General features: G+C 39.1%; 1 protein-coding gene across 1 annotated transcript in view; it reads left to right on the top strand.

Moving 5' to 3' along the window:
* LOC145779441 (cGMP-inhibited 3',5'-cyclic phosphodiesterase 3A-like) overlaps window positions 1–10,327 on the top strand; it is a 40,687-nt gene extending 30,360 nt beyond the window's left edge. The window contains exons 8-19 of the mRNA XM_082591031.1: window positions 401–537; window positions 1,636–1,736; window positions 2,060–2,122; window positions 2,782–2,954; window positions 3,663–3,887; window positions 4,324–4,435; window positions 5,201–5,326; window positions 5,611–5,789; window positions 6,938–7,342; window positions 7,931–8,096; window positions 8,609–8,768; window positions 9,129–10,327. Coding sequence (XP_082447157.1) covers window positions 401–537; window positions 1,636–1,736; window positions 2,060–2,122; window positions 2,782–2,954; window positions 3,663–3,887; window positions 4,324–4,435; window positions 5,201–5,326; window positions 5,611–5,789; window positions 6,938–7,342; window positions 7,931–8,096; window positions 8,609–8,768; window positions 9,129–9,378 — 2,097 coding nt within the window. The 3' untranslated portion in view covers window positions 9,379–10,327. The remainder of the gene's footprint in view (window positions 1–400; window positions 538–1,635; window positions 1,737–2,059; window positions 2,123–2,781; window positions 2,955–3,662; window positions 3,888–4,323; window positions 4,436–5,200; window positions 5,327–5,610; window positions 5,790–6,937; window positions 7,343–7,930; window positions 8,097–8,608; window positions 8,769–9,128) is intronic.
* The last annotated feature ends 3,893 nt before the right edge of the window (window positions 10,328–14,220 follow it).

Genomic DNA, 14,220 nt, shown 5'->3' with positions numbered 1-14,220 from the left:
CATTGAACAGTGCGTATTGATAAAGTCATTTTGTGCCTGAAGGTTGTTACTGGGCCAACTTTGCGTGGCTGCTGATGTCGCAAACTTTCATCACAGACCGTTCAATTGAATGGGACAGTTTGAAATTTTCCTTCATAGTTTGAAGTGTTTTGGACTACCTGCTATATTTCCTGGTTTTATTGTCATTGTATTGTACCCCAGCGCTGAAGCCTTTTTTTGTCACGCGGCTTTAAAATGAAGTCTTTTAGATTGGGACGGTCTGCATGCAAAAAAGTCATTCTAATCAAACTATAACACTCACACATCTACCCTGTAGAAATATTTTGTTTTCAATAATTACTCGTCAAGAATTTTTTTCGAAATTGTAATGTTTGTTTACATCTTAATTTCATCGTTTCAGCGATCATCTCAGCGACGTTTGGACAGGCAAGGTGATTTATTTTCAACAACTACCACCGCCACGGGGTTACCAAAAGAAGAACCTGGACCCCTCAAGCCTAAACGATTACCCAAAATTCCAAAGGACAGAACCCCAATGTAAGTCTGTATACTTGGGTCCACCGTATGAAAGTGATGGAAAGGGCTTCGGGAAGTCGAAGTCTCTTTATGCGTAACATGTGTCAGCTGGGTACTGTGTCGCTGCATCAACATCAATGTACCTTAAACACATTAGCTTGCTGACAGTAATTGGTTGGATAGAACAGCAATTTCTACATTTTGTTGGACTACTCTCAATAAACGTTATATTAGCGCAGTGAAAGAAAAATTCGAAACCGTTAAGTCAAGATCTCTTCCATTTGACGTGTAAATTACAGGCTTTGTTTAAACACAGAAAACGACATCTTTACTTTCAAGGCCGACATACTTTTACAATTACGATTTAATTGCCACCGTTTTCTCATGACATCGGATATGTTGTTTGCGTAATTAAATTGATTAATATTGCCGTACGCTTTTCTCAAATCAAGCGTTTGTTTTATTTAAAATGTCGCTGTCTACAATTAGTCTATTTCTGACTGACGGTGATTAATTACTTTCATTTCTGCGCGCAGCGTTGGAATTTGCTTTTATCCATTGTCGATTTTTGAATAATTTTTTCTTTCGTTCGTTTCAACATGGATGTGAATTGAAATCATCACCGCCACCACAAAATTTTGACGAACACCAGCATACAACATGCATCATCCCAGACAGCAAAATCCATTATTATCACCCGTAAAAATAACGGATATTGCTGTCTGGGATGTTACATGGTGATATTCGTTCTAGTATCACTATCATTTTTTATGGCCGTGCATTAAACTGACCGATTCTTGATGTTCAAATGCGCTTTTTTTTTACTGTAAATTCCTGTTTCGCCTTAAATTTCAAGTATCTTCTAAAAGGTTTGAGTTGGGTGGTATCACGGGAGAGTCCTAGTGCGCAGGTGTATCGAATTTTGAATTGGCCAGCCGTCAAAATCACTCTTATGTTTATTCAACGTATGAAGACGTCGAATTAATGTAAAAAACATGGGTTTTAAGCAGCTGTGCTATGGTGGATCATAACATGTTACACAGAATAGACTTCGCACTGCAAATGGCGTTAATTTAATTTTCATCGACTTCATTTAATCTTGTTGTTATGTGGACACAGCGGAACACCAATCGATTCGAGGTGCAGCAGCCCAGCTTTTGAAGATCCTTCCTCGTATCATCTAGGACGCCGAAGCACATATCCCAGCCTGCTTTTTTCAAGTAAGAACAGAAGCTAATCATCTTAAAGAGAACCACTACTTTTACACATAAAAAAAATCCGTTCTTCTGCGAAGGTTGAATCTATGTAAAAAAGACGGATTTTGTAGGATTGTAAGAGCTTCGGTCATCACGTAACAGTCGCGACTTCATCAAAAGATTTTAGCTTGAAATTCACTTTTTTTTCTATTTGCCTCGTTAAATGTAATGTTGTAAAAAGCTTTGTGAAATGTCCTGATCAAAGAAAGACGTTTCATCGTGCTCTAACCGACATGCGTTTTTGGTGTACGCGAATTTTTGATAGACCAATTTACTTTTCTATTAAGATTCTCCGACGTTTTCCTTCGCACATTCGCACATCCATCATCATCACAACATCACAAAGAAAAGTGAGTGAGCATTTCAGAATGGGATAGTTTCAGTTAAAGTAGCATCATTAACCGTTGAGTGAATGTGAAACTGGGTTTTTGCTCTGTCCAATGGCTTCAAATGCATTTTATTTCATCTTATTAATAAACAAAGACCACTACTGTCTGTTTGCCATTTGAATAATTAATCTACTTTAGACCTAAAAGAAAAGAATTTTTTCTTTTACCAAATTCTACGTGTAATTAACAGCATTTTTTGTTTGAAGAATAGAGCCAATTTACCATTCAAGTTTTCATAGATGATTGACAAATTTTTTACGTTTTTATATTTTTTTAAGAGACCTTCGCAGTGAAAATTGATCTTTAAATTGCTTAATGGTTTGATGCATTTGATTTTTACGGTTCCAGTTTTGGTTTTGATGCATTTGGTTCTGAAAACACCATCTTGTCAGTTCAATCCGCATTTCTATTTTGAGAAAATATGTGGGACAGTAAAAGAGATAAAGTTGCCCTGTGCTTACGTGCAGGACGCCTCCGAGGGTCTTGTAAAAAGTTCCGTTTTTTTTTTAAACAACTGTGTCAATATGCATGGAAATGTTTTGCCTTTACGGTATCGCAGTTAGATGCTTTATTGACCTGAAGAATATTTTAATAAAATCTGAATTACAATTTCTCTGCAGTTTCGGCAATTTCATCCGATTACGAAAGCGATGACCCGTCGTCTTTGTCGGCACCTTCTCCCACCGGGATACGTTCAAAATCGTCCACCGACAATACCGACGTAATATCATCTGCCTACCGACATTATCTTCCAGAGAATCATTTACCCAACTGTGTACCTGAAAATCAAGAGGTGATTTGTCGCTTGTGACGTTGTGTTCCAAACTGTTGTGCCAACTGTGTTGAAAATCCTTCTCTTTTCTTTTCAATATCCAGGAAACCCACCCTCCCCTAAAAAGTCAACTTTTCTTCTATTCTCAAATGTCCTTTCACTACACAGTACACACCGCTTCCCAATATTCCTCTGCAATGTTTCGTAAATGTTTCACCTGTGAAAAATATTCAGAAATTGTGAAAATGGAATAGCTGGAAAGTGTTGAAACAAACTTACTACTGCTTAAACAAGACTATTCTTTTACGGAGGGAATCTTTGTTCTCGAACAGACAGGGCTTCTTTGGAAACTTTACAATGCTAACTTCACATAATTGCAGAGGCTTTGAACCAACACCACAGCCTCCACAGGCCCGGTTGATGAGATTAACTCAGTGAATTTTCCATTTATATTTAAAACGTCAAAAACTAACCTATCCATTCAGTTTCGCCGAAAAGTTTTGAAGTCTGCTGCCTATGTCGAGAGCTGAATTATCATTTCTGGGCCATGAGGTGTTGTTGTTTGATTCATGTAATTGTAGAGAATTTCAGCCACTGACGCAGTTCTGGCGGCCGAGTTTTTACGTTGATATGAAGGTTCCCGAGGTCAAATAAACTTTTAAATTGCGGATAAAATGTTTACTTTTTGATGGAAAATGTGGTCTGTACAACGTCTTATGTGCATTTCAGTTCTTTTCCATACGAACCATTGTCACTCCTCCAGACTCCGAGACCCCGGTGATCCTGGAAGAGGAAGATGTTGGCACTCGCCATGCTAACCAGTGCATTTACGAACAGATGGACGAGGGACACGTGTTTTTTCAGAACTATCAAGAACAGCTTCTAGAGTCCGTATATAATTGGAACTTCCAAATTTTTGAACTTGCTGAAAAGACCAACTGCGGCTTAAGTCAAGTAAGATGTTTGTTTTTTTTTCAGTCAACTTTCGATAAAACGTCTCGAGGGAATGTCAACGTTTTGAAATTTCCACCAAAAAGTTTTGCACAAGTTCTATTAAAACTAACTAAGTCTTTGACCCTTTGAACGTGTTGGTTGATCTCGAAGGATAACAATTTATATCACGATTCACCTTTGTTTAGACTTTCTTATGAGCTCATTTCTAAAACGTTTTTTTTTTGAAATTTGATTTTAAAAGGTATCCAGAAAAATCGTGTTTCACCGCCTGGCCTGCTTCCATCTAAAATTTCTACATTTTTGAAATAATTTAAATTGTTATAACATGTTATCAAGGGTTGGGTTTGCTTTCGTTGCAGCTAATCTTTATATATCATCACTTTACAGTACATTAGGTGTTTCATCACAAAAAGCAATCTCTTTTTTTCTTATCTAGATGGCTTTCAAGGTATTCCAGGACACTGGCCTTTTCGAAACATTTAATATTCCGAAAAAAGAATTTGTTTGCTACATGAAAGCATTGGAAAACGGCTACCGGGCAATACCTTGTAAATACAATCATTCTTTGCGTTGATTTATCTCCAAATAACGTTAGATCGCTGTGGAATAGCGCCACTTGCTGACACCATGATGAGCAAATATATGTGTTTTGTCAGAAAGAAGCTTAATTTTTATTTTCTGTCAAACGTTTACTTAAGAATAGAACGGTTTCTGTGACACATGGTCATCTCATCAGCATCCTGTTGTTTTACAACGATTTCTTTACATTTTGTTTTTCACAATAACAATATTTTTTTAACTGAGTGCATTCAAATTCATGACATTTCGCCTTTACAAAGGTATTTTCTCCATAAATTGTTGAGTAGTAACATCTGTACTGGAAGCCCGCTGAAACAGTTTAGCATGCTATGGCTAGGATTGTCACTAAATTTGTCTAGTGCTGGATTGTCATTCAAAATTCATTTAAAATAATCTCTTTTCCATTCATATCTCTGCGGAAACTTAGGTTGGCTGCCGGCTTGTGGGCTACATAGCCACGTGATGAGAGCCCTGGTACGATGCTTGAAAGGAGTCTGGTGCGAAACCCTCCTTAGCGTGAGGCTTTTTTTTGGTGAAACACTTGAAGGCATGCCTGAATGTGTACACAGATATTTTGTTTCTTGCTTTCCCATCCACTTAGTCTAAATTTGAAACCAAACCACTTGGCGGAATTCTGGTTATACGACGAAAAATCAGTCTTAGTGAGACAACGAAAATTAGATTTTTGCTTTAGCTGAAACTACACGTGTTTTACAACGTATACTCTTCTATAGATCACAACCGAATCCATGCCGCAGATGTTCTTCATGGATGCTGGTTTCTTTCCACTCAAGAGATCTCTACATCATTAGAGAGATCTCTTGAGGATCAATCTCCACTGTTCAGTTCCGATTCTTCAGGTTAGATAAAAGAAAGTTCTTTTTCCTTGTTTCAACGTATATTAAACGTAAACTAACATTCTCATTGAGTTTGAAACATCTGCTGTCGAAAAAGCCTCAAGCTCCACCCATTTAGCAGCTCTATTGATTTGCACCTGTCACCACAAATAAACATCAAGGGCCTAGGGTTTGAATCTCGACGCTATCACTTGAGTACAGCTCATTCAATGAACAGTATTTCTCGTGATGTTTTTGGACGATAACTAACATTCATTGACAACGAATTCATGTTATTTTTTTTTCAGATTCGGACAGCGGCACGAGTGCCAATCACACTAGACAAGTGAACAATATTGGCCATGGCTCTCTGGCTCAAGCAATCCCTGCTCTCGAACTCATGTCCCTGTATCTTGCAGCCGCCATGCATGACTACGACCACCCAGGCCGTACAAATGCCTTCTTGGTTGAAATGAGACACCCGTTGGTGAGTTTTGGTTAAGAAACTTTGATGAAACAATCAAACATTGTGTGGACCCTTAAAACTTGCTAGAGCGATTAAAAAAGCCTCAATTTTTGAGATTTCTATAAGTTGGTATTTTATTTTATTAAAAGTGCAATAAAAGCTTTGGCAGCTTGACGTAAACTGTTCTCCAATTGAAACCCTTCGATTTGCATGACGTCAGTCGGCTCTTCAACCATATGTTCAATCTATTGTATCCATTCAATTTAATAACCGCGTAGGCAACAGAGACTGCTCTGTAAATATTTTAATGTTTTCAGTTGGCATTTTTTTATGTTAAGAGCTGTTTTCTTTTGAAAGCAATTATAAATTCACCCTGTACCCGGATAAACAGAAGAACGTTTCAAAAGCTTTTGGACCGCGCGATCAAATATTTGCAGTAGTAAAACTCGTTTCGCTTTGCTGACACTAGATCGATTCTTTCGATTGTATCTTTGTGTAACGAAATGTCCATATTGCCGTTGGAGCTGATTGCTGCAGTTTTGCAAATCATTTCCTGCTCATACCCCGTAGCATGGTGAAAGCTCTTTGTACGTTTGTTGTACAAGACCCTTTTTTTGTTTTTTGTTTTTGTTCCTGCTTTCGCTCCTTTGGAGTAACATTGAATAGGATTCATTGTCATGTGTGGTTTAACTTTAAGTATTATGGGTAGTAGAAAGCTTTGCACTTAGCTATCAAAGTAAAGGATACATTACTCCAAACGCTTTTTGTGTATGCTTTTACGCATTGAAATAAATCAAGCGAAGGCTTAGACCCGGTGGTGAAGTGGTCGGGAAGCAATAAGTTTACTTTCTGTGTTCACTGTTCCCGTTTAGCGTGCCGTTAAGTGTCGTGCCTAAGCACAGCCGCGTGCCATTTATGGGCATCGATCGCCGCTCTCTATTTGATCGAAAGTTGATCTTGACTGACTTCCATTGCATCTTCCATCACTCGGCTCCCTAGCCTACAAAATATACTGCAACACAATAACCCATTAAGTTTTCAAAATTAATTGCGAATGTTGTTCTGCTTTTCAAAGTTTACCTTTTTGTCAAGTCCAAACATTCAACCCGCGCTAAAAACAGTTTTATGTAGTTCATGCAAGTTCTTTGACATATATCTTCTGATTTCAGGCGAATTTGTACAACGACCGGTCAGTGTTGGAAAACCACCACGCAGCGGCATCTTGGAAGCTTTTATATTCGAATAAGAATTTCGATTTCCTGAGGAATCTAGAAACCGCTGAATGGAAACGTTTAAGGTTTCTTATCGTTGAAGCCATTCTTGCTACGGACTTGAAAAAACACTTTGAAATTCTTTCTCAATTTTCCTCCAAAACAGAAAGACCACTTTCGTCTTCGCCAGAAAATAGCGATGTGGATAGGCCGGAAAGAACCGGTATAAACTGGTCTTCCGATGAAGATAGACTTTTAGTATGCAAAATGGTGATTAAGCTTGCTGATATTGGTGGTCCAGCGAAATTAAAGCCTATTCACATTACGTGGACCAAAGCCATATGTGAAGAGTTTTTTGTCCAGGTAATTATTGTTTGTTTTATTTAAACCATATATCAAGATGCTATTTCAACGTGTAGAAATTACTGAAACATAAAAGTAGAAACTTCAGATTTTAAGGGTATAGGAAACGACTTCCATTGGCATCAATTACACAAGTCTACATGACTGACTGTCAATAAACTTCAATTTAATCTTTTTACGAGAAAATTTCGTTGATTTTAAGATATTTGTCAAACGCCCACTTGTAAAATGATATTTTGTGAAAAACAATCAGGTTTCTAGTTTCAAGTTTGCAGCATGACTTTTTAGCAACTTTCACAACGCTTCATGCATGTTAGGTTTCAATGCAGCTATTAGCGAGAACGATACCAGGTGGTTGTGTTGCCATCAGTTTCCCACATCACATTTTGTGACCGCCAAGTGTCAAACCTTCAGCCAATTTCCCATGGAGGAGGAAAGTTAACGTTTGAGATGAGTTCATGGAATGACGTTCCGATGTTTCACGTTCGAAACCTTACCCGAGCGACTTGGAAATAAAAAAAATCGTGAATCCTCCATCTATGTATTGTCTGTAATAAATTAGTTTAAAACGTTGTTTTAACGTTTCAGGGCGACGAAGAGAGGCAACTTAACGTTCCAGTATCTCCATACATGGATCGTGGAAATCCTCAAGTAGCTCAACTTCAACAAACTTTCATCGATAAACTTATTCACCCAATAGTTCTGTCCATGCATAAAGCTGGCATTTTGGCCGGTGAGATCCCTGAAGATCACGGTAAGTTCTCAGATAAAATTCCGGCTAAAGTTACAAATCTTTACCGATGTTGAGTGTTGTTTTCAATGGCTTTGTTCAACATTTGTTCGATATAATTTTTTCCATTTATACTCGCAATTTATGTGCATTGAGATTTTCAAGCGTGCCGACAAAAATCTTTTAAAGCTTAATAAAATCTATTTGTGGCCCTTATCGAATATGTTCCACAAACGCGCACGCAATTCAATAAAGATCCAACATCTCAATTAAAAAGTCTTTCAATGATGATGCTTCTGCACAATATACTCATTACTCACTGACTTTCTCTTTTCATAGACCAGCGCCTTTTGCCCTTTTTCACCGTGGCCCAAAGTTCACTCAGTTTTACTGAAATGACCTTCCCATTCCATTTGTAGTCTCCCCTGCCATTCATTTCCTTGCAAAGTTTCACGACCCAAGTTTAATCCATCTGCGACTCATGGTTAACAACTGTCGTCGGTTCTAACTTGAACTTATTGTATTTTTTTTTATAGATTTGTGGGTTGACAAACACAAGTCCAAAGAACAAAACCTGCTTCTCGGTCAACTTAACAGCAACTTGAATTTCTGGAAGACGAAAACCCCTTATAGCGGCCAAGAAGAAATGCAAGAAGCTTTTAAACTCGCCCTACCTTTTCGCCTTGGCAGCGACAGGTTAGTAATCTCTAGAAAAGTTGCAGCACATGCGGTGGCGTAACTAGGGTTTCTTGCACCTAAAAACACTTTTGTTCCCCCTGATGATAATGTGTAAGTCGTAAAACATGATGCTTTACGGAAATGTCGACTTTTATTAAAATTTCGATACTGAGCCCTGGGACAGGTGTCCCTCCAAGCTATGTTACTGAACATTTTACATTGTGTTATTCTGCTATAGATTAATAACTGGGCGACGTTTAAAGTTTGCCAAAGAAGAATGCTGATTTGTTAATTTTGTCCGATTTGTGTTAATCCGGTCAGCTTTTAACATTGGAATGAATTGATTCCTGGAGAAAATAACTTCCCACATTTTTTTAGGTCGTCATTGAGCGATGAGATCATTTCCTTCGACAGAGACGGCAAACTTTCGCCGCGCCAATCGCTGCACGACGATGACGAAGTCTTTGATAGCACTGTACCTGAAAAAGACGATCAAACTATGACGTCGTCGGTGCGTGGCGTCATCATAGCGCCATCGGACACTCCCGATCGCAGAAGAACGAAATTGCACACTCCGAAAATAGTTATTGCTAAGAACAGTTCAAGGACTTCGCGCACTCCCACCTAGATACACAAAGACGCTTTACACTGCCACGCGGTCATGTCGTAGTGACGTCACAAACGATGCAATACTTTTTTTAAATCCTCCACTCTGCAAGTGTAATTTGTGTCAGCTTATTTGCCACAGTTGCGGTCAGTTATCAGCAAACCAACGTGAAAATGTCGTAACCAGACAAAAAAAACTGTCATTTTTACATTGATTTAACGTTTGATTCAGATGTTGTAAAAATGATAGATTTTGCTGTCTGCCCAGACAGCAAATCAATCGTTTTTTTGCATTGATTTAACGTCTGCCGACGTAGAATCAATGTAAAAAAATCGGTTGGTTTGCTGTCAGGGTGGGTAGTAGTATGCCATTCCTTTATTACGTCAATTCAACGTCCATTAATCTAATAAAGGAATAGTTTCCTGCATGGAAACTTGTGCTAAGTTGTGGTTTGAAGACGCTAATTTTGGTCAATACCTGTCTGTGTGCTGCAGTTGGAGACAATGCTTCTTATGAAAGTCCGATTGAGGCTCAGCAGCATTAATTTATTATTTCTTACGCTTATTGCCCCACTCGTTTTCATACAGAAGCTATTTTTGATACTGCTTCCGAAAGCTCGTTCTTAGCTTTGCATTGGCAGCGCTTCACAAATTTAGTCAAATTTTCACTTTTCGGATGTCCTCATCATGACAACTACAATACTCTCTTTTAGGACACAAGCCCTGAGCTAATAAATGATCCATCTTGTATCAATATAGAAATGTTTTATTTGTTGTATCGGGCATTTTTACTTTTTGTTTATTTATACTTTGCGAGCAATGGTAAATTGCGTCAGTTTTTGCATCGAGTTGTACTTGTGAGCGACATAGGAGTTTTGTACATAGAGTATTTGTATGATCTTCAATGCGACATGATATCGTGATTTTCGTTCTGATTCTTTTGAAAGAAATATTTAAAATGTCATTGTACATGTTCTGAAGCTGAACCGTAGTGTGCGCACTGCCTGGTTTTCTCTTCTCTCTCCTGGGTACTCAAACGCACGATGTGAGGTTATCCACTCCATTATGCAAACAAAAAGGCAATTCAGAGTGTTGTCAGTTTATTAAACGGCAACCCTCCAAAAAAAACAGTCGCTAAAGAAACACGGAAAGACGGTGTTGTGCGCTGCCTGACTTTTCTTCTCTCTTGGTTTTCATCGAGTTTCTCTCAACTTAGTCAAAAAATGTGAGATCATCTAGAGCAGTGGTTCTAAACCTTTACTAACCTGCCGAACCCTTACGCTAATCTGCAAGCTTTTGTTGAACCCCAAATTTTTGCTGAATTACAAAAAACAAAATCTACCACATTTAATAGAAAAATATTATTGTATCAATGAGACTTTTTCTGTGACCAATAGTGAGATTCGAGGCTTTGTATCAGAAACAGCAATTCTCATTTCATTTTCGCATGCAAGCCGGTTTCGTTTTTTGCTTTAACAACCACCAGAATAGAAAACGCATGCTCGCATAAATAGTGGTTACGAATGGCATGAGAACTTCAACGGCAACTTTTGTAATAAGAAGATAACTTTCCATTTGTTGGCATCAAAACGTTTGAAGATTTGTTGCGTTGAAGTTTCTTTTTAGCATCTCACTTTCTTGAAGCTCGATAATGTCAACCAAGTATGGACTGTTTTTAGGCTATCTGCTGTTGTTAAAAAGAAATTGAAAATAGAACTACATGAATTTCCATGAAATTTTTTTTTGTTTCTGTAGACCAGTGTAATTTAACCGAGCGTATTGAGAGTTGTACCAACAAATAGCCTATGCGAAACTGCCACGACTAAGCTTTCAAAAAGCATTTTTTTACCTTCTACGCTTTTTAGGGCTACGGTCTTTCGCATATACCCTCATTGGATGCACATTGTACGTTTTGTTTCGCATCCAATTACAAATAAATGACCATACATCATCATCGGCCATGCCTGAATAAGGCGTCAGCTACCGTGAGTCTCCACAACGATCGATTGTCCATCGTTCTTATTAAGTTAACAAAATCTTGGTTTATCCATGTTGAAAGATTTTTGAAGATTTCAAAATGTGGACGCCCCCGGTGCCTTTGACCAGAAAGTCGCCCCGTAATTGCCAAATGTTCAATTCCGCGTTTGCGAATTGCAGTAGACAATAGACGTGCCCGATAAATGCCATTTGCCTTTTTTGATAGTTGCGATGAGGACGCCAGGGGTAGGCTACACCCAGAGCGTCTCCACACTTCTTCGTTAGTAATCTTATCCATCCAATTAATTCCCATCATGACCTACTAGACCGTGTTCCCATCATTCTCCGTACGAACCAAATTTCAGCGCTGTTGATCTTACTTTCAGCACATTACCATAATGACTTGATATGATATACAAATAAACTTGGGCGTAACAAGCCCATTATAAACCGTAAGCCTACCAATACCAAATATGACAAGATAAGCAATAGTAATACTCTTAGCCTGCAGTAGGCACAGACTACATAGGCTCGCATGGATAGAAAGAAGTGAGTAAAGTAGCTTAAACTACTGCCCAATGCCCATACGTATCTGCGCAAAAAGTCATTCTCATCTTCGCAGAGTCTGAGATTATTTTACTGACACATGGAGACGCAATCCTTCTAAAACCTCTAATAAAAAATAAACATTCAAGCAGTTTGACAAAGGGTGTTTATTTCCAACTCACAAAAAGTACGCTAATCGTTATTTCGTAAGTGTGAATCAAAGTAACTTTTAGCGAATGTTGATCTTTAACTTCAGTTAAAATTATTATAGATTTTTTCGTATGAGAACAACCTAACATAAATGTCCTATCTGGCAAAACCGTCCGTTTTACATTGATTCAACGTTTGCAGACATTGAATCAATGTAAAAAGTGCGGATTTTGCTTGCTCTGTAGTTGCCAAAGGTGGGCAGTAACTAGTTACTTTTTGAGTAACAGTAACTTCGTTACTATTTTCCAAAGGTAACGAAACGCGGTACGGTAACTAGTTCCTATTTTAGCACTTTTTCAACAGTTACAAGTTACTTTTGCATTGAAATTTCAGTTTCTAATTGCCGTCCATTTCTCTGCACGTGTTGTGTCTTGCTTTGTGGGTGTTTGCTGCGATTTGCGCAATAATGCATTTTTCTCGCAGCTGTATCGGCGCAGCACTGCACATGCGCGGTGCTACTTTTGTTTTGTGGAGAAGGGTTGCCATATTGGCGAATTTTCCGTCAAGTGCTGCAGTGGAAATATTGTTTTCATTACAGCACTAGTTCATCGCCAGACTTTACTCGTTCATCCCCGACGCCGACACACGCCCCATCGCCCTGACACTACAAAAACAGGCATGGGTGCGCCTCAGCCATCTCCGTACGGGCGTAGGGCTTTTCCGCTCAACCATGCACCAAGAGGGAATGACCTCTTCCTCCTGCTGTGAATGTGGTGCCGAGGAACAGACCGCAGACCACATCATCAATGACTGTACCATCTTCAAGCCACCTAACGGAGTAGAAGGTCTGCGTGTCATGGACGATGAAACCAAAGACTGGCTGCTCTCTAGTAGTCTTCCAGTGTAGTCTGGAAACATCGTGAATCTGGGGTGGTAAAAGGATAGACCCTCGGCCGGCCTAAGTGACGAGCACTTTGAAATGCTAGTATTTCTCAAAGGAAATAAACATATAGGCTACCGTACTGAGTAAGTTTTTTTGAATGAAACATTGTTGGTTTTGTAGCCTACTTGTGCTGTTATGTTGGCATGGATGGCTCTAAAGTATAACACTACAACGTACTGTACATCAAACATTGCGGTTAAACTGGACTTGCTGGCCAGGTGCAGAATTTTATGCTCAGATTTGTGAGTAACTGAAAGTAGCTATAGTTACTTTTTAAAATCGGTAACTCAGTTACTATTTTGGCCAAGTAACTGTAACTCGGTTACTTTTGAAAGTAACTTTGCCCACCTTTGGTAGTTGGTAGCTCAATGAAGAAAAAGTAACGAAATTCTACAACATTGGTTCGATTCCTCCCACGTGCATGGCATTTAGTGCAGGGGTGGGCAACGTGCGGACCTGTTCCATTTTTTGTGCGGCTCTTCATCTTCTTCCTGCTAGCCTATTTACCCCCAAATGAGGCTATTTTCATCTCGATTTACACAATTTCGAAGCTTAAGAAGTGATATGACCGTCTTTTCACTACCCTGTACCTGTGAAATAAGTTTTGCGCCTGTGGAAATCCAGCTTGAATTGAATTCACTGCAAGAGGATGACATATTCTTGTACAAAATTTCAATAAGATAAACTCTATTGCTGAAAACATGAATTAGTCTTTATTTGATGTGCAGCCCTCCCTTAAGCATTAGCCTACATTTTCCTATGGCCCTTGTGTTAAAAAGGTTGCCCACAGCTGATCTAGTAGATGGAATCTTTGACAAGCCACAGCCGTGGCCGAGTGGTTAGCGCGTTGGGCTCGCAGTCGAGAGCCTGCATGTTCGACTCCAGCCACCCGCACTTGCTGTTGTTTCTCTGGGCAAGAAACTTTACGATAATTGCCTCTACCTAGTGATCGATTTCGAGTAATGGGTAGTACCAAATTTAAGTCATAAGTAGAGTAGACAACCGGAAACAGACATTGCCGTCGGCTGCAGCGTGGGTCAGGTGTACGTCGGAAGGCGTACACCGATGCATAGCGCTCAAGTCCGCTTTCCCGCAATGCAGGATAAAGATAAACAAACCACAGCATCCTGATTCATGGATATCTAGAGAAGAGGATACGAAGGCTTTTATTACGTCTGACAATAGAAGGGCTTTCATTTATCTTAAGTAATCTCTGTTTATGGTAGAATGACAATTGGCACATATAGT

Source organism: Aplidium turbinatum, chromosome 11 (assembly GCF_918807975.1).
Source record: "Aplidium turbinatum chromosome 11, kaAplTurb1.1, whole genome shotgun sequence".
Classification (NCBI taxonomy): Eukaryota; Metazoa; Chordata; class Ascidiacea; order Aplousobranchia; family Polyclinidae; genus Aplidium; species Aplidium turbinatum.
The sequence above is the reverse complement of the archived record's forward strand: the minus strand, read 5'-3'. Positions and strand labels throughout refer to the sequence as shown.